The sequence below is a fragment of the Neomonachus schauinslandi genome, chromosome 1 (assembly GCF_002201575.2).
Source record: "Neomonachus schauinslandi chromosome 1, ASM220157v2, whole genome shotgun sequence".
NCBI classification, from domain to species: Eukaryota; Metazoa; Chordata; class Mammalia; order Carnivora; family Phocidae; genus Neomonachus; species Neomonachus schauinslandi.
In genome coordinates this window covers 81,265,114-81,285,106 of record NC_058403.1, presented here as the reverse complement: position 1 = coordinate 81,285,106, position 19,993 = coordinate 81,265,114, and the positions used below count along the sequence as shown (strand labels likewise).

Genomic DNA, 19,993 nt, shown 5'->3' with positions numbered 1-19,993 from the left:
TTAACACTCCTGTAATTACTGTGGCCTTAAAGCTTTCCACAAAAGTTAGATGTAATAAAAGAATGTCTACTCTTACAGCTTGCAGAGGACATGTAGGTTGCTTAAATTATATTTTTTCATAGCAAGGGAGACTTATCTTTATACAAAAATGGCCTCTCTAGAGGCATCTGGCTGGCTGTCGGTAGAGCATGCAACTCTTGATCTCAGGGTCGAAGTTCAAACCCCATATTGGGCCTAGAGCTTACTTTAAAAAAAAAAAAGGCTTCTGCAAAAGAACTTAAAGTGGCTCATACTAAAGCCTCAGAGGTATTATAAAATATAAACCAATAACAACAAAAAGTAAGAAGATAAGATCTAAGTAATTAAAGTAGGAGGAGAATATATCACTGAAACCTAGGCTAAGGAAAGCTCATGTACTGAGCCTCCTGACAGCCAGAGCAAAGACAGAAGTACAGTAAGTTAGCTAATAAAAGAAAGTAAACCAGGATTTATTATTCCTCTTTAATGTACATTTACTTTTCCTTTTGTCCAGTGCCTTCCCCTTCTGGGAAATTCTCTCCCAAGTCGCACCCAAATCATGTGGCTCAAATAGAAGCTCTCTACCTTTTTACCAATCTCCCCTTCTTCACTCCCCTCTCCCTACACCCTCTTTGGCCAATCTTGGACTCCTAAACCAAACTGGGCTGATCATTGTGCCCCACCTCCCTGACATAGTAATTGGTCTAGGATTGGGTAATTGAATGGAGCTGGGCCAATTAGAGTCTTTCCTGGGGGCTTTTCAAACTGAAGCTAGCCCCTCAGTTTCTCTCTGGAACCAACCAAAGAGAAGTGAGTCTCAGAAATGCCAACAAGCAAACCCCCAACCGTGTGGCAGGAGTCCATCTGAGAAATCCCACCTGAGAAAGACGCCAAAGGAGGGTGGAAAGAAACACCCTGACTGCATTCAAGGCCCTGGTTCCTCTTCTTCCCACTCTCTGCTGTATCCTGGTCCTTCTTATGAATTGGCTATGTGGCCAAATACCTTCCTCTTTTGCCCAAGCTGATTTGACCTCAGTTTCTATCTCTGGCAACCAAAAGAATGCTGACTAATATAGGAACATTGAGCAACGTGATGGATGGTGAGCTCCAAGGCAGTTTTACCAAAAACATAGATGTTCTGCATATAGGCAGCTCTTCTCATGGACTGCTTGGTGTTTACTATATTAGAATCTACTCTATAAAGGCGTTTTCATAAATGGACATTTCCATATCTGTGTACTTGACATAGGGGTAAAGCTCAGAACTTGAGATGTGAATGATGAAAGTATTTCTCTGTTGTGTTTTAGTTGAAAGCTCTATGGAGCATTATTCAAACCAAGAGAAGAATGGATTTTCTGGTCTTGACTGAAGGATGACCCACATGCCCTGGACACCAGAGGTGGAGATGACAGAGATGAATTTTTATTGTTATTGTTAACTAGGCTCCACACTCAGTGCAGAGCCTAACATGGGGCTTGAACTCACACCGTGAGATCAAGACCTGAGCCGAGATCAAGAATTGGATACTCAACTGACTGAGCCATCCAGGCACCCGCAGAATTGATATTTCATTAAAAATTCAATTGTACTTCTACCCCGGGGCAGCAACTCCTGCCCAGTACCTTCTAATCCTAAAAAAAGGTCTTCAGGAGTCACTATGTAGGCCTAGCACATTTGTGTCCAGTCATGTGAGTAACCTATTGAATCCACAACATTCTGAAGCATTTTGGATTTTTTAACTGCTCCTTCCAATTTTTCCTATGGTGACCACACTTGATCATCCTTCCCTTCTGTAAGGTTGTACAACAGCCTCCCAACTCTGTGAGGACTTCCTGCTCTGACCAGGATGCTACCTAATCAGTGACTGAAACTGCAGGCGGAATATCAAGTTTTTATTAACATCAAATATTTACAGGTTGTCTGCTGAATGCCAGCCATTGCAATGGTGTCAAAGACCCTCTCATAGCTCACACTTTCAGCCAGTTTCTAGACCACGCATGATGGATGATGCCTGCACGCCACACACTCTCATAGGTATACTGGGAGCTACTCAAGATTTGAAGGGAGAAGAGAACTAAAAGTGCAAAAGAATTGTCCTCTTGCCCGTAAGATCTCAGGATCCTTATCTCTGATGCATATGAGACAAGAGTCATGGAATTCTCTAATACTTGCATATTTTTCATGATGCCTTAACTCTTCTTCTGCACCTAATGCAGGTCTGGCACATAGTAACTGCATGTAATAGACTCTTGCCAGTTTTTGGTTGCCCAGCATCTAAAGCCCTTTGTAGGTATGGCAAATTCTTCCTCGGAATGAGATGTAGTGTGTGGAAGAAGCCACTTCCTGATCCAGAAGCTGCAAAGGCCCACTGCACACTTTCCCAGCCTCTGTCACAGCTAAGGCATTGGCGTGTGTAACTCAGCCTTGACCAATCAGATAAACTAACTCCAGGCTGGGAATTGGGAGCTGGTGATGCAAAGAAGCAGGGACAGAGGAGAGCCCATTCGGGTGGAGGCAGCAGAAGCAGCAGCAGGCTCCAGTTTCCAGGAACTGCAAGGGCAATAGCGCCCGTGGCCAGAACTGTGCTAGCCTTGGCCCCCAGGATCCTGCAGCAGCGGGGGAGTCCTCCCCACATGGGTTCTGGGTGGCTCTGGGCTGTGGTCCTGGCCACTCCCTGGCCTCCCTGGCCCCTGTCTGTTTTCTGAGTTTGGTCTTCTGGGGGATTCTGTGAGTTACCTATATAAATCCAGTTGATTTCTCTTCCTTAGAATGAAGAGATCTGAGTCATTATCCTGTATAAAAAGTTTAGGCAAATAAATTCATAAATGAATCTATTTTATTATGTGTATTTCACAAACTTACTGGGATAAACACAAATCATTAGCTTCACTGTGTTGTATAATGAATGGCACTGAACATCAGAAAGGCCAAGCAATTCCTCCAAGATTTACACAGCCAATAAGTAGAAGGGTACAGACTCAAATGCCAGTGACAAGATTTTAAGATGCTATTCTTTCCATGATACCAAGCAGTTGTTGGTTCCTGACCCAATGATGTCCTACGGGTTCTTGAGACCTTATACTTTGAAAGTATACTGTCTCTTCACCTCGAATCCTGACCTGCTTTCTTATTTCTTCTTTAATCCTTTGACCCAGACTGGTGTCCTAAGGCATGCTGAGTCTTTGCTGCTATGGGGTCTGTCAGCTCAGCCCCCAGACACAAATTGGCTTGAATGTTTCCATAGTATCCTGCCTGTGTGGGTGTGTGTGTGGGGGATACATGCACATAGAGGCAATAATTTTTACATTTTCTCCTCATTTTCAGCTTATGTAGACCATACTTGTGCATGGTGGGGAGAGGGAATTAATGGTCTTGCACAGGAAATGTCCCAACAGCCACACTTCTGCCCAATGGAAAGATCTGTTTTCAGTTTTTGGATCCCAATGAGGAAGCTGCTCTTCCTATCAAAGTGAGTTCCTTGGAGGGTAAAATGGAGACATTGTTATCTACTTATTGTTACCTAATTGTTGATATGGTGAAGACTAAACCAAGTGAAAAAGAATCCAGCAAGGTTCCTGGCATGCAGTAAGTACTCAAAAAATGTTGACCTTTCCAGATTCCAAACTGCAAAAAATACTTAATATGAAGATGCTTATTACCACATTATTTATGAAAACAAAATATTAGAAGTAGCCTACATTCACAATGAAAGAATGATTTTCATATTATGCAGCTATTAAAAATTGTAGCAAAATAAATAAATAGGAATTATGAAAACTATGGGGAAAGATTATAATGAAAAAATGCAAAACTATATGTAAACTATGTTTACAAGTATGTAAAATAGTCCTATGAAACAAGGTAGAAGAATAACACCAAAATGAAAACAAACTTTATCAGAAAGTCCCATAATCCATTACCCCAAAATCTTGCACTCAGTTGAGCTCTGGCATTTAGAATTGTTTGGATATTGCCGTATCTTGTATATTATATAGCAACTCCAGCACTCATTAATCCAATGCACTAGTACTCCAGCAGCAAATATCTGAATAGTGGCCCTAAGTGGAATAAACAGACTCTAAGTAGCCTCCCCTCAATTCAGGATAGATGTCTCCATCAGACAAGTGCAGTTCAAGACACAGATTTGTCCACCAAGTAAGTTATAAAAAGCTTTTCAATTATCAACACTTCGGGGATTTTAGAATTGAAGATAAGAAATTATAGGCCTATTGGTTCTGCCAAACAAACAATATTAAAAACATAAAATGCAGGAACTGATGCTAGAAGTACAATCACCAGTTTGCTTGAGTTCCCCACAGCGGCGACAGCCACCTTCAGTGCTCTCACCATTAGCCAGATTTCTAATCCAGACCCAGATGGCCTTAACTCATTCTTGTTTTCTTTTACACTTACACTATCACCCACACTTGCTGGCTCCTTTGTAGACACCTTACACTATTATGTAGCAAAAGCAAAGACTTTCTACATATGGTTTAAGAATAGCCTCTCACCCCACTTTCTGCCATACAGTAATTGGTTAATATATAATAATAATATTAATAGATTGGTCCCACAACGCCATTCCCATTCCTGACCTGTGCTTGATTTTTGTAGCCAGTGGTCAAAGTCCCCTCATCATGGCCTCAGGGAAACAAACCCAGAGACTGAGGTACAGAAGTACAAGGCAGGAGCCAAGGTCCAGGCAGATTTGGGGCATCAGCAGCAACAAAGTAGCTTGCTGTTGACTCAGCCTCAGTCTGCAAGCTTTTTTCTTCATGTAGGAAGGCCAGTCATGAGGTAGGACTGTGAGAAACCTGATGATCCCTCCCTTCATCACCACCCCTTCCCTCAGCCATCCCTGGGACTCACAACATGATTGCTCTCAGGGGTCAACATCACTTATGGGGTGTGCCATAGTTGCAGTTTGTTGCTCCCTGTCCCCCAAAATGGCAAGAACCACTGGTTTAGATGGAGATCCTTTGGGAGGAGGGGTTCAGCATGCAGGATGCACAACCAGTTCCAAAGACTTTGATTTGGGGACATGTCCAAAGGCATAAGACAAATGGCAGCTCTCTCAGTCTTATAAAAGACACTAGTAGTCTTACAACATTTTAAAAAGCATTATTATGAATGTTAAATCATGCTTCCCTTGATATTCCTGCCATGAGGGACACCTTGCCATTTGGTTGTATGACATTCAATGTGTGTCATAAGCTACTTTTAAAGCTTTATTCTCCTTTACCCTTTTCTCAGCCTCAACTCTATGTATCTTCCCAACTTCCTCATTCCACTCAAGACTTTTAAATAGGCCCCCAAAGGGAACTACATTGTCTGAGTTACTAATAAAGTCCCTGTTTACAGCCATCATGGTTTCATATGCGGCTAGACAATAGCTGGGCAGCAGGTCCAAAGAACATGTATAAAAGGATGTCAGTGAGGAAGATTCGGGGGGGGTAAAAGGAACTGGTAGACTCTCTGATGCACTGGACCACATGAAAGATCATGGTGAGAAGCTGTGAGTGAAAGATAGCCTCAAATTAAGCAAATGGAAAAAAGAATGAATTATTAACTTCAGGAAAGATAAAAAGCTTTACAAGAAAGAAAGTGTAACATTATCACACAACTTGGCTCAACAGGAAACAATGTTTTCATGGACATAATGTAAATTCTTAATACAAATTAAACAAAAAAAATGTGATAACATTATATTGAGAGATTGTAAGAAAGGGAAGTGTATGGTAAGGGAGTTAGGTGTAAGTGCTAAGCCCTTATCAGACATACCTGGAAATCAATAAATGATGTCTAACATTGAGAAATCAGGAAAGAGTAGGATAAGCATATTTTGAAGAAATATAAATATAATACCAGAAGAAACAGCTAAGTGTAAAAATGGTGGCTTCTGATGAGCAAAACTGAAGGGTAGAGGAGGTGAAGAGGAACTTCTGTTTTTCATTATAAGCCTTTAAATAGTATTTTACTCTTCGTTAACTATCTGCATGTAGTACTTTGATAAAAATAAATCTTAATTTTAAAAAATATACATGAAAATTTGAAAGGCTGTGAAGAGAGAGCTCATAGAAAAAGAACTACAGACAATCCTTAAGCATATGGAAAGATGTTTGAGCTTATTAAAAATAAGAGAAATACAGGGCGCCTGGGTGCTCAGTTGGTTAAGCGTCTGACTCTTAGTTTCAGCTCAGGTCTTGATCTCAGAGTCATGATCTCAGGGTGGTGGGATCAAACCCCGTGTTGTGCTCTGCGCTCAGCAGGGAGTCTGCTTGAGATTCTGTCTCTCTCTCTCTCCCTCTGCCTCTCCCCCTCAAATAAATAAATAAATCTTTTTTTAAAAATAAGAGAAATGCAAATTAAAACAAAACAGATACTGTTTCTCATCTGTCAGATTGGGAAAAATCCAAAAGTGGGAAGCCATCCTCTTTTGGCAAGCCTGTGGGGAGTACAAAACAACTGAACCGCTATCAAGGAGAATCTGGCATACCCACTTAAACTGCAGATGCATTTCTCCTTGACCCAGCAAACCCTCTTCTAGAAATGCACCACCAGATCCTCCTGCATGCATATAAAATGACATGCATAAGGTCATTCATTGTGATATTGTTATATAGCAAAAGATAAGAATCCAAATGTCTGTCAACAGGGGACTGGTTAAATCAATTATGGTTCAATCACTCCATGGAAAATATTTATGTTTTCAATGAATAAAGGAAAAATAACTTACATAATTTAACAGCCAGCTTCCAGGCCCTCCTAAGCATGGGGGGCTGTGTCGGAAGCCTCTCAGACAGAGCAGACTCTCTGCCCTTCCGAAGTGTGAGCATAAAAGGAACTTGGCTCCCAACCCCTTTCAAAACCTTAGAAACAAAGCACAACAGGTGGTGAGGCAATGTCTGACTTCATATCAGTCCTAGGTCCAAATCCCACTTGGTCACTCTATTAACAGACACTCGGGGCTTTGGTTCCTCATCTATAAATGGGGATAAAATTCCCTCCCTCGCAGGGTGGCTGCAGGATAGTGTGTGACACCCATGGCACAGAGCTCTGCTCACAGTAAGTGCTCAGTGACAGACGTCATTATTAATAGCAGTACTGGAAAAAAGAATCCTGTCTCCAGGACTGTGTTCATTATAGGAGGAAAGTCATCTTGAAATACCAACGTAAGAATCAAAAGTCACTGCTCTGAAGAAAAAAAGGAATTTCCCTCCACGACCAGGCAGTTTTGGAAGTGACTCTTCATCCCCAGGCAGATATGCACACTGTGTGGGAGCCTCCCGCATCTCATTGCCACCACCTCCTCTGGGGGCTGGTAGACACTTTCCCTAAGTATCCCGCATCAGCGTGGTGGGAAGGACCTGGGCCCAAACACCTTCGGTTTAGGATGAGAAACCCAAGGACCAGAGGAACCAGTGATGTACTTGAGAGCACACAGCCAGCGATCCTTCGAGCTACTAACAAAATTGCTAATCGGGTATACCTTTGTGTGACAGCCATTTTCCAGTGATTCAAAACAGAATGAATAAACCTAAAAACGGGTACTCAGGACACTGAGCCAAGTTGACTTTCATTCACTTCTGAAAGTGGTTGTGATCAATGTGAAAGCCATGCTCAAAACTGGTGGGTAAGTAATGTGTTTATCTGTGTCAACCCATCTTTATGCTGTGCCTACCCGTTACCTTTTATATACTTCCTGTGGAATGAAGCCCCAGATTTATTTTTATTTTTATTTTTTTAAAGATTTTATTTATTTGATGGATAGCACAAGCAGGCAGAGAGGCAGGCAGAGGGAGAGGGAGAAGCAGGCTTCCCGCTGAGCAGGGAGCCCGATGCAGGGCTCCATCCCAGGACCCTGGGATCATGACCTGAGCCAAAAGCAGACGCTCAACCGACTGAGCCACCCAGGCACCCCTGAAGCCCCAAATTTAGGGGCAATTTGTATTGCAGTAAAAACAAGGATTTCTAGAATGTGCCCAATCCCTGCTCTAGCAATGATTACATATGTAAAGCTGGGTTTCCATTTCCTCATCTGTAAAAGGGAACATCAGCCACCTTCACCACACTGCTGCAAAAATAAAATCAGATAACGGTGTCTGTCTGGCACAGAGCAGCACTACTTCCCACCGACCCAGGCGTCCCCTTGCCTTATCTACAGATGGGACCTAATCAATTCCACAACAGTCCACTGACCCTGCTCTTTGAAATCCAAGGAAAAATCTCCCTCTAAGCCTTTCAGAAAAATGAAAAAATAAAATACTTTTCATGATATTTACATAGGTAAATACTTTTTAATTTCCTCAGCCAGAACCAAGAGTTAAGAAGAATCTCATTAAAAAGAATTATAAAAGCATTTCTTTTTCAAGTTCCCCAAATAGCTTCTTCATCTTCCTCTTCATCTTAGGGACTGGTTCCCACCACGCCTACAGTGATTGGGAGAACTCTGGATCCAGCCCTATTCACTGCGTTCCTGATTCTCCCACTTCCCTGTCCCAGCATTTGTTCGTGGTAAACACTCAATAAATGGTTCTAAGCTGAACCAAACAGAATGAGGTGAAGAATTCAACAAAGACACACTGAGCGTCTACTATACCCCAGGCACTGTGTAAGAGCAGTTTCCCTCTCATATTTAATTATCACAACAATCCAGAAAGGTAATCATTGTCCCCACCTTATGCATGACAAACAGGAAACCAGACCATGCAGTGACTTGCCTTGAGTCCCAATGTCAGGAAGGGCAGGACAGGATGGAGCCCAGGTCTCAGAGTGTGTTATAACTGGGAGCCCCTCACTGCAAAAGCACCTTTGTTATGTTTTCTTTTCCAATCCACTCCCTGTACACAACCAGAAGCCCCTAATTTTCAGCAAGTCATTTGATAACTCCAAACGAGGGGCCACAACCTTTTCTCTACCTCTATTGGTGAAAAAAGACAACATCATGTTTCCAACACACTAATCAGACCAAGGGGAAAAAAATCCCCATGACTTCAGTAATTTTCCATCCTCTGGAACAAAGACATATATACAGAAGATTCACCATAATAAATAAACATTGCTTTTAAATGATACCAATCTCTCTTTTAATATGCCTCCAACCCTAAAATCTAAGGTTTAATAACTTCCTTTCTTGTATCTTGAATAGACACACAAACCTAAATAGATATACAAACTGTACACGCAACAACGGCCACCTACTTAGATTGGGCTCTCACATCGATACCGATTTTCCTTACAACCTGCACCCAATTTGACTGTAATCCTAGGCGTGCTGACCTGAAATAGTTGCTGGCCGCAGCAAGCACCACGCGGTGGCAGGAGAATTCCTGAATGTCCACACACAAGATGACATCAGTCAGAGCATTTTCCACACGGAGGGTGTCCAGGCCATTCTGCAGGATTAAGGAGAGCCCCGTGTCATCGAATTTTACCTTATCCCCATTTAAGATTTCTACCAGGTCTCCCTTCTTCTGAGAGGGCTCATCTGTAGAAGGTGCCAGAGGCCCTTCCAAACTCTTCTCTACCACGTCGCCCATGGTCCAGGCGCCCCTTTGTCCTGCCATCAACATCCAGACTGAAGGAGCGCCCAAGCTTCAGGCAGGTCACATTGCAGAAGCTGAGCGGATTTCCTGTGCAGAGTCCTCCACTTATCACCAGCTGTCACACACACACAACAGGAAGTCTCGTACTTTCTCATCCTGTTACTACAAACGCCAGTAACTTCTATTCTTCTTTCTGTGAGTCAACAAAAGGTTAGAAATTACTTAGAAGGGGTGTGCAGAAAGGGGCTCCAGGAGAGAAGGGGTGGCTTCTCAGAGTCTGCTATTAGTGCTGTGAGGTTATTTTGGTCCATCTCCCCCTCATATCCGTGAGCAGGAAGCCTCTGATTCTGGTTATTACATTTGTACCTCTGGTGCTTTTATAACTGAGGTTGTCGATGATAGGATGGGCAGGAAACATTCTACGATCTTCCCCCTCCCTCCTCTGAGGAGTCTGAGACCCCACGATAAGCCCCCACCCAGTCCCTTGGGAACTTTGGAAAACCCACTTATGGCTGGCCTTCTCATTTATATCAGCACTGTGCATCTTCTGCCTTTGTCTTCCTCCGCTGCTCAGGGGGAAAAAATGTCATGGCAAATATTAATGTTCTCCCCCCCCAAGAAAGTCTATTGTTTCAGATACGTCTCTGGGGACAGAGGAGAAATGGTCTCCAGAAACTCCATCCCCAGGGGCTTCTCTCTTAGTAGACTAATCAGGGTACGTCAACACCAGATTACCCTAGCAAGTCTCAACTCAGATTGGCCTGATCTCACTCAGCATCTAGTGGTCATGTATCTAGTGGTACACCATGAAGTATCTTCATTACCTCTGCAGGTGTCTGTTAAATAATAGTAACTATCTTTTCCTAAACTCCCACTATATTACAGATTAGAGAAGTTAACTTATTTTAATGTATTTTAATCCTTATAAGAATCCAGTGGGGCAGATATGATTTTCCTCATTTTACAGAGAAGGAAACTGAAGCTCTGCTCAAGCAAGTGGCGGGACCCAGATCTGTTTGGCTCCAAAGCCCCTGTTTCCTCCACCACCATCAGGCTACGAGAGCTGTAGTATCATGTTGGTCCTGACTCCTGCATCTCCCAGAGAGAACCGCAGGGCTTACCTGCCATGGCCACTCCAGTCTGCAGCGCCTCACCAAAGTGGCCTCTGCTGTCTCGCTCCTGCTTTCATGCACCATCTAGCAGTGGGGAGCACTCGCTGTGCTACTGATCAACAGGGAGTCCCCATTCTTTCTCTGCCCTGGTCAGTGGTGACTGAGCCCTCTCCAGGGGTCCCAGTTCTGCCTTAGCTCTTCTTCTCTTCCATGAATGCTTACTCCTAATATCAGGGTCTATGTTATCTCCCCTCCACCAGACTTATTCTGTATCCAGGGCTCTGTCAATCAAGACGTTTTGGCTTCAAGAACAGAATAGCCCATCAAAAGTGGTTTAAGCAATAGAAGTCTCACATTATAAGAAGCCAGAGGTATGGAGTCCCAGGCTAATCCAGACACTCATCCTTCTGTATCATCAAAGACACAGAATTTTTCCATTTTCCCATTCTGTCACACTCTCCATGTGATGGAGATGCCCCCTCATGATCCCGTAATAGCTGCCACAGTACCAACCAGTCCAAAAGCAGGAAGAAGGGCAGGCCTTTTCTCCTTCATCTCTTTTTACCAGAAAGAAGATATTTCCTAAAATCTCCATTGGACTTCTCCTAAGTCACTTGACCACCTCAGACCAAGCTCCAGGAAATACAAATGGAATAACATGATTGCCTTGCACGAAACATGATTCATCTACTGGCTTGAGTCCACTTTCCCCAAGAACAAGGATCTGATAGCCAAACAAAATCAGGGCCTGTTAGCACAGAGGAGGGGCAAGGGCTGGTGTGTGGTTAGCCTCCTGAGCCCACCACAGGTAACATGCACAAAACTGACTCTTCCCGCAGGCCTCGACTGGGAGGAGCTCAGCACTTCCAGCTCCGTGACTCTAACCGCCACATCTGGTAGAACTGAGGACAATACATGACCCAATCCCTCTCTCATGGCATCTTGTCACCCAGAACCTCTCAAAGTATACACAACACTGACCATATTCAGCTCCACTCCATCTCCCCCCATTAAAACAAAATAAGAATAAAACTCAACTCTCCATTCACAATGGATCCTGTTCACCAAGTTCCCTTACTATTTTTCATATACCTCCAAGCCCATCTGCCCCACTCCCTTGACATGAGCAGATAACTGTTACCTTCCCCCCACCCCTACATCTTCCTAGTAAGTAGGGATGCACGCACAAACTTGTACCATAGGTGTGATAATGCCTACAATTAGATTAGTGCAAAGGAAAAAAACACAACCAGTTTGGCATCCATGTCAACCTGGATATGCTGAGTTTAGCATGAACTGATAAATATTCTTTATAGCTACAAGCAAAATAACTCTGTTCTGTGGAAGTTTTATTTTCCCTATCAAGCAACAAAATGTACAAGGCACTGGCAAAAGCTTTAATACTGAGAAAACTAATTATATCTTACTAGACTAGTTGGCTTTATAATGCTTGAAAGGAATAGATTCTGTCCCCATGCAAATGGGTAGCTTCACTAAAGGGAAATCTCTATTCCTAAAACCACAGGTTGCCCCTTCTGACCCCAGTCACTGTTTTCTCTATCACAACTTACAGTGATAGAAACAAGTCTTAAGTCAGCTACAAAGGAAAAGCCACTGGTCCCTCATGTTAACTTATTACTACTAAAGCTATCATTTATTGAATATCGACTACGTTTCAAGAACTGTGAGAGGCACTTTATGAACTCTGATGCACCTAATCTTCCCATCAATCCAGTGCAGTTAAGTATTATGATCTCCATTTTAGACACATGAAGACAGATAAGATCACATAATTGGTATCATGTCCATTTCCCCTCAGCCCATCCTGGAGGTCACCCACAGACAATTCCTATAACCACACCAAAAGCATCACTCTGCCTGAGAGCGTTGTCCAGCTATAAGAGCATGTCGGCTCATCAGAAGTGCTCCCAAGAGTGACCTGCAACTGAGAGTCAGGAGTTGGTTGATAAAAACGCTAGCTTCCGGGCGCCTGGGTGGCTCAGTTGGTTAAGCGACTGCCTTTGGCTCAGGTCATGATCCTGGAGTCCCTGGATCGAGTCCCGCATCGGGCTCCCTGCTCGGCAGGGAGTCTGCTTTGCCCTCTGACCCTATCCCCTCTCATGTGTTCTCTCTCATTCTCTCTCTCTCAAATAAATAAATAAAATCTTTAAAAAAACAAAAAACAAAAAAACGCTAGCTTCCTGTCTCTTGGTGGGACAATGCTGAAGCGTGTTCTACCCTATCAGAAGACTCTCAGAGGATTGAGCTCTAAGTGCCCACAGTAGTAACCCATTCACCCTCTAAGGGAGGGAAGCCTCTGATGCCATTTGCTTATACTCCAGGGTAAGAAAGGAAAAGCCAAGACTGCCCCCCCCCCCCCCCCCCCCCCGAGAGGATTTGTTTACCAGAATAAAGGTTTCTTTCTCCGGGGGAGGTAGAGAAGGAGGAAGATGAGGAGGAAACAGACCCATGTGCCAGCTGACCTATATAAGTTCTGAGTCTCATAATTTCAGCATTCATCTCTTACGATGCAACTCCATTGTACACTCAGAATAACATCAGGCTTTCATCGCATTATCTATAGAGATAGGGATGCAGGGAACTGGTAAGAAGATGGTCTGTGCATAATAAATGATCTTTTTTCTGATTCAGAGACTTCGTATTTCCTGTCAGAAAAAAAAAAATTGAAACCTATACATATACATTTAATATGCAGTTCATTTTATTTATTTATTTATTTAGGAGTTGTCTGGGAGTTATTTATTTAGGAGTTGTCTGGGAGTCTTTCCACACTCAGCGCAGAGCCTGACACGGGGCTCCATCTCACAATCATAAGATCATGCCCTGAGCCAAAATCAAAAGTTGGAAGCTTAGGGTGCCTGGGTGCCTCAGTTGGTTGAGCATCTGACTCTTGGTTTTGGATCAGGGCATGATCTCGCCATGGTCAGATTAAGCCCCGAGTGGGGCTCTGTGCTCAGTGCAGAATCTGCTGCAGATTCTCTCTCTCTCTTTCTCTCTCAAATAAATAAATAAAATCTTAAAAAAAAAAGTTGGAAGCTTAACCGAATGAGCCACCCAGGTGCCCCAACATGCAGTTCATTTTAATTTAATTTCTCCAGGATGAGCAGCAACAGGTGTGGAAGGATAGAACCAGCAGAATGAACAAAGTGCTTCAAGGTCTAAATCCTACCGAAAGAGACCCAGGCTTCATCCTTTCCTGCTGCCTGCAAAATTTATCCTTCAGGATAAATGTCCTTCCTGCCTTCATAAAGCTTCCCCAAATACCTACATTTATTGCAAGCCTTGCCTGTGTACACACTGCACTCTGCTCATGCTCCTATGGATGCACTAAAGCACTGTCTTGTCATTACCTGGCTATTCGTCTGTCTCCCACAGTAGGCTGTGAGCTCAAGTCAAGCCATCTTATATCCCAGAACCTGGCACAAGCCCAGTTACATATGCTTCAGTCAAGAAATAAGGGGTGGATAGAGGGATTTCATGGTGGGATGAAAGAATAATCAAAAACGGAAGAAGAGTTCTGCCTTGGTAGCCAGTGGCTCTCTTAGGAGGACTTCCTGCACGGCCAAGGTAATGTGTGAATTCACCTGGGAGGACAAGAAGAATTTATGAGAGAAAAGGGAGAGGGTAAAGGCTTTCCAAGAAAAAGGTGGAATGAACACACCAAAGGTGTAAAAGAACAAGGAGTATTTGGAGAACTACAAACCATTAGGTACAACTGGAAGACAAGGTGTGTGAGCTGGGTAGGGTTGGAAAATGGGGTACAATGGTAAGACACCAGGCCAGAGGGGGCCGCCCCCACCCCTCTCCTGTGGGTCAGGCCGGGGTTCCTGAGACGCTGCACTACGACCCCCATACCCCTGTGAACACGTCGATATAAGCAAGCAGTTCGGAGCATGCGGGCTGCAGGCTTGCAGCCTGGGCACCCCCTCCATGCCCGCCGCGCCCTGCCTGCTACCGTCTGGGGAGCTGAGGGCAGGTGCCGCTGGCCTGATGCTGCGCGCAGGCTCTGCTCAGCACTCTGTGCATTAACTCCCAGACAAACATAAGTGGATAGCAACAGAAAATGGTACTGGAACAGTGGCAATCAGCAATTTTGTACAGGAAGCTTTGGGAGATGTTGTTTACTATAGTCTGCCTGAAGTTGGGGCAAAATTGGACAAACAAGATGAGTTAGGTGCTTTGGAAAGTGTGAAAGCTGCTAGTGAACTCTATTCTCCTCTATCAGGAGAAGTAATTGAAATTAATGAAGCTCTTGTAGATAATCTGGGATTTGTCAACAAATCTTGTTATGAAGATGGTTGGCTGATCAAGATACATGGAGTAATCCTTCAGAACTGGATGAACTGATGAGTGAAGAAGCATATGAGAAATACATAAAATCTACTAAGGAGTGAAAATGGAACCCTTAAATAAACAACTTAATCTAGCATAGTGGTCTTAAATTAGTGGTGCATAGAGGACTTAAAAATTGCAACTTTTAGCAGTGCTAATGGAAAAAGAAACTACTTGCAACAATGTTCATGAAAGAAAACACCCTTTGACTTTCTTTTTTTTTAAGATTTTATTTATTTATTTGAGACAGAGAGAATGAGAGAGAGAGAGCACATGAGAGCGGGGAGGGTCAGAGGGAGAAGCAGACTCCCCACCGAGGAGGAAGCCTGATGCGGGACTCGATCCCGCGACTCCAGGATCATGACCTGAGCCGAAGGCAGTCGCTTAACCGAGCCACCCAGGCGCCCACCCTTTGACTTTCTAATGATTGCAGATAAACACAATATGCATCTTTTTTGCAACACCCTATGATTTTTTGGCGAGGCTCCAGTTGTAAGTCAGAATCCTGAAATTATGTGTGGTTAAAAAGTAGTTATAAAAATTATGTAATTCAAAAATAACTCTGTAATCTTAAGCCTTAGGGAATATCGTAACTTGCTTACATCTATCCCTGGATTGGGGTCAAAATACTTAAATGATCTTTCCTTGGAAATAACTGGCAGTGGAGAAAGGTTTGTTAGTTGCACAGCATCAGATAAAGAGCAATACTATCTTAATTTTGCAATATACAGTGCTTGCTGGTGTTATTTTTATACAATGAAGCAAAGCCTTGCAAGAAGATAAGTAGTTTGATAATAAAACACTCAACTTCTTCCTTAAACAAAAAGACAGAGACCAGGCCAGTAAGGGGATTTGGACCCACGCCCTCTGGCAGTGATGCTGAAACTGGAGCATGCATCAGCGTAACCTGAGCCCCAACCCCAGACTTTCTAATTTGGTAGGTCTAGAGTGGTGTCTGAGAATTTGCATTTCTAACAGGCTCCAGGTGATGCAGACGCTGCTGGTCCTGGTCCCAGGTCCATTCTTTGAGAACCATTGTCGTATGTGAAATTGTCGGAAGCTCTGCAGGTGTTAAAGGGGAAAAGAAGGACTCTGATAGGGGATTTGGAAGGCCATCAGGTGGAAGAAACTAGAGGATGACTCCAGGGAATCAAGTAAGAGCCAACAAAAAAGAGTTACAAGCAGACCACTTGGAGCCCAATATGAAGAATTCCCAAATCCTTAGTCTTCCCAGGCTGGCTTACAACTACGTCAAACAAGTAGTTTGTAGATCATGAAATAAACCCAGATGATTAAGTGACTGCCCCAAAGTCACACAGCTAGTTAGTAGCTGAAATGGGGCAAGAATTCAGGACTTGCAACTCCTGAGTCAGTGTTTTATCCATCCCAGGCTCAAGTAGGGTGGTCAAGACTTTGTATATATCTTACTTGTAAGTGGGAGGTAACTGGAATATCCACCGACGCCTCAAACAAGAGTAGCCTTACCTCTGTCCTGTGATCTTCTTCTGGTTCCAGTTAATAGCTGAGGATCCAGAGGACAGAGAACCTGCAGCTTCTACCTCAGATCAGGTTCACCTGTGTATCCCCAGCTCATGGGTGGAGCACCCAGCCACTCCCACTCCCATCCTGCAGACACTGTAGCCTGGTCTCTCTTCCTTGCCTGATTCAAAGCTGCCCAAGGCTCCTAGACTCCTGCCCGTCAAACCCTAGCCCTGGGCCTCTGAGGCCAACTTCTCTTGACCACATTGTCTTAGCTTAATATTAACAAAAGATAAATGCTTTCATAAAGAACAATGAGCTGGGGGCCTGACTGAGTCAGAAACAGGAAGTTGGGAAGTTGCATGAGAAAGAGCATAAGGCTGATCTAAGCGGGGAGCCCAGAAACCAAAATCTGAATACAGGGCCAAGTCTAAAGCCAACTGTTTCATCATTTAAATCCAGAGGTGATTTTTTTTTTTAGATTTTATTTATTTATTTGAGAGAGAGAGACAGAGATATAGTCAAAGAGAGCATGAGCAGGGAGGAGATGGAGAAGCAGGCTCCCCGCTGAGCAGGGAGCCCAATGTGGGGCTCGATCCCAGGACCCCAAGACCATGACCTGAGCCAAAGGCAGACACCCAACCAACTGAGCCACCCAGGTGTCCCTGGAGGTGATTATTTTTAAAAGATCTGTCAAGGTTTTATTTTCTCTTACAAATGCCACATACAGCAAACACTTTCCATAGCATAACTTCTCAGTTTTTAGTCAACATAATGAAAGACTTGTCATGTACTGGTTATAGTTTTACCAAACTCTATTCAGAGCCACCTAGCCAGGTCCCTGAGCATCGCTCTGGAATGTCCTCTGCAGATCTGAACTTAAGGAAGGCCAGGTGTTCCTGAGACCCCCACCAGGTGGTTCTGAGCAACCTCTCTCTGAAACAATGTCTACAAAATAGGGAGTCAAAATTTGGAAGTGAGCTCAACCAAACTTGTTGCAAGCCCTTAGGTGGACCAGGGGGCCAATGGCAAAAGTTAAGACTGACCTTCAACAAATGGCAAAACCAGAGAAATTCATTTGTAATACACCAGTCCATATCTCATATGTTTCCATTTATTTTTTAAAAATAACTTTTGTTACTTTTTCCTGATTATAAAACAATAATAAACCACTTCTTGAAAACTTGGAAAGTTCAGGGAAAAAATCAAAGTTAACATTTGATATGTTGGAATAGACTTAAACTGACTAGAGAGATAGAGCTGCATGTATTTCTTCCCAGCTTTAAGTTCAGTGATATTATGTTGGTTGAAATTGGCCATGATAGGAGTATTTACACCACAGAAATTGGTAAATGCTATAAATCAGCACCCTTTGTCTGTCTGTTTGTTTGAAATCCAGTTATTAAACATTTACCAGCACACGACTCATATACCACCTTCCCCTTTAGACTGTGGAGGTCCTCAGGTTACTTTGAATCTGGGCCACTCTTCAGCTCCAGTTAAGGCTCTATTACTGGATTTCAGAGAAATTCTGCCTAAATCCCCCTTTTTGCAAGGTAGCTTGATTGATCCTCTGCTCCTTACATCCAAATGGGCTTCCCTGGAACAGGAAAAGCAGTACCAGGATGTTTCTCTGTCTGACCCTTATACGTACCACCATATTACCCTTCCTCCAGACTCTAATGTTGGCCCCACCTCCAAGCACTCACTATGGAATCATATCTGCAGCCCTTAAAGCTTCTACACCTGCCCTGATGGCAATTCCAGTTCTCTCATAAAGGGAATATTTCAAAAGACACTTATTTTTTTTTTTTAAGAATTTATTTATTTGTGAGAGAGAGAATGAGAGACAGAGAACATGAGAGGGAGGAGGGTCAGAGGGAGAAGCAGACTCCCTGCTGCGCAGGGAGCCTGATGTGGGACTCGATCCCGGGACTCCAGGATCATGACCGGAGCTGAAGGCAGTCGCTTAACCAACTGAGCCGCCCAGGCGCCCAAAAGACACTTATTTTTGAACAATTTATCTTCATGTAGTCTCTCACTCATTGTCCCATTATGGTTTTCTGTCCCAATTTGCCTCTTAGCCAGGGTTGCTCAAGATATTAAGAGGTTTTGGGCGCCTGGGTGGCTCAGTTGGTTAAGCGACTGCCTTCGGCTCAGGCCATGATCCTGGAGTCCCGGGATCGAGTCCCGCATCGGGCTCCCTGCTCGGCAGGGAGTCTGCTTCTCCCTCTGACCCTCCCCCCTCTCATGTGCTCTCTCTCATTCTCTCTCTCTCAAATAAATAAATTAAATCTTTAAAAAAAAAAAGATATTAAGAGGTTTTTACTCTTTTTCTTTTTTCTTTTTTTAACCAGAACTGCCATATTCCAATAGTTCACCAAAATGACTAACACAAAAGGAAAGAAGAAAGGTGCCCTCTGTATGTTCTCTAGGCCTTTTAGAAAACATGGACTTCTTCCTTTTCAGGCCGTGCCATTCCCTTATGTCTACAATATCGCCCTTCTTCTAGATTTGGAGTATGTGGCTAAAGGAACGGCATTGCTCAAAAAGGGACATGTTCACATGGCAAAACTGGAAGAGTTTACAATACTACCCAGCATGCTGTTGGCATTGCTGTAAACAAACAAGTTAAGGGCAAGATTCTTGCCAAGAGAATTAATGTGTATATTGAGCATATCTTATAAGCACCCTAAGAGCCAAGATAGTGTCCTGACATATGTGAAGGGAAATGATCAGAAAAAGAAGGAAACCAAAGAGAAAAGTACTTGGGTTCAACTTGTTGGGGAGGAGGAAAATTTTCTCCCTAACCTTCTTGATTCTTTTGGCTTGTGTAATAATTAAATTGACACAAGACAGATTTACAGGAGAAAAAAAAAATTTAATTCATCTGTGTGGAGACTCACAGACATGGGACCTAAGAAGTAACCAAGGCAGGCAGCTTTTATACTTTCTAGACAAAGAAACAATGAATTTCTGACAAATTGATAAGACAAACTTAGGTTTGAGTATTAATTAGTGGAGAATCTATGCAGAGTTTGTTTATATAGTCTTCTTGGCCCTCAATTTTGAATCTCTGACTGTAAAGGTGTCTCTATACTTCCTGGTACAGGGAAGGTACCTTTCAGATGAAAGACTTATTTCCTGCTTTCTGAAGACAAAGGAAGGTCAGAGTGTTCCTCTAGCACTGGCTGTTGCTTAAGTAACTTCAGTTTAGAATAATCAATATGCCACTGTGGCACATCTTGGCACACAGCCTGCCCTGAGCCCCAACAAACTGAAATGCCAGCCTGCTCCAACCAGAGAAGCACTTTGTGAAAAGCAACAGAAAGGAGCCTGAACTTCTAGAACTCATTCCTTATGGCATAATAGGTGTTAGAGGAAGAAAGGAAGGAAGGAAGGAAGGAAGGAAGGAAGGAAGGAAGGAAGGAAGGGAAGAAAAGAAAGAAAGAAAGAAAGAAAGAAAGAAAGAAAGAAAGAAAGAAA

At 43.4% G+C, this 19,993-nt stretch overlaps 2 protein-coding genes across 2 annotated transcripts in view; one reads left to right on the top strand and one right to left on the bottom strand.

Moving 5' to 3' along the window:
• KLHL6 (kelch like family member 6) overlaps positions 1–9,590 on the bottom strand; it is a 54,530-nt gene extending 44,940 nt beyond the window's left edge. The window contains exon 1 of the mRNA XM_021692581.1: positions 9,298–9,590. Within this exon, the coding sequence (XP_021548256.1) occupies positions 9,298–9,590 (293 nt within the window). The remainder of the gene's footprint in view (positions 1–9,297) is intronic.
• A 4,859-nt stretch (positions 9,591–14,449) lies between these two features.
• On the top strand, positions 14,450–15,043 carry LOC110582612 (glycine cleavage system H protein, mitochondrial-like). The gene is made up of 2 exons (XM_021692632.1): positions 14,450–14,462; positions 14,733–15,043. The coding sequence occupies exons 1-2, from the start codon at positions 14,450–14,452 to the stop codon at positions 15,041–15,043; spliced, it is 324 nt and encodes a 107-aa protein (XP_021548307.1).
• The last annotated feature ends 4,950 nt before the right edge of the window (positions 15,044–19,993 follow it).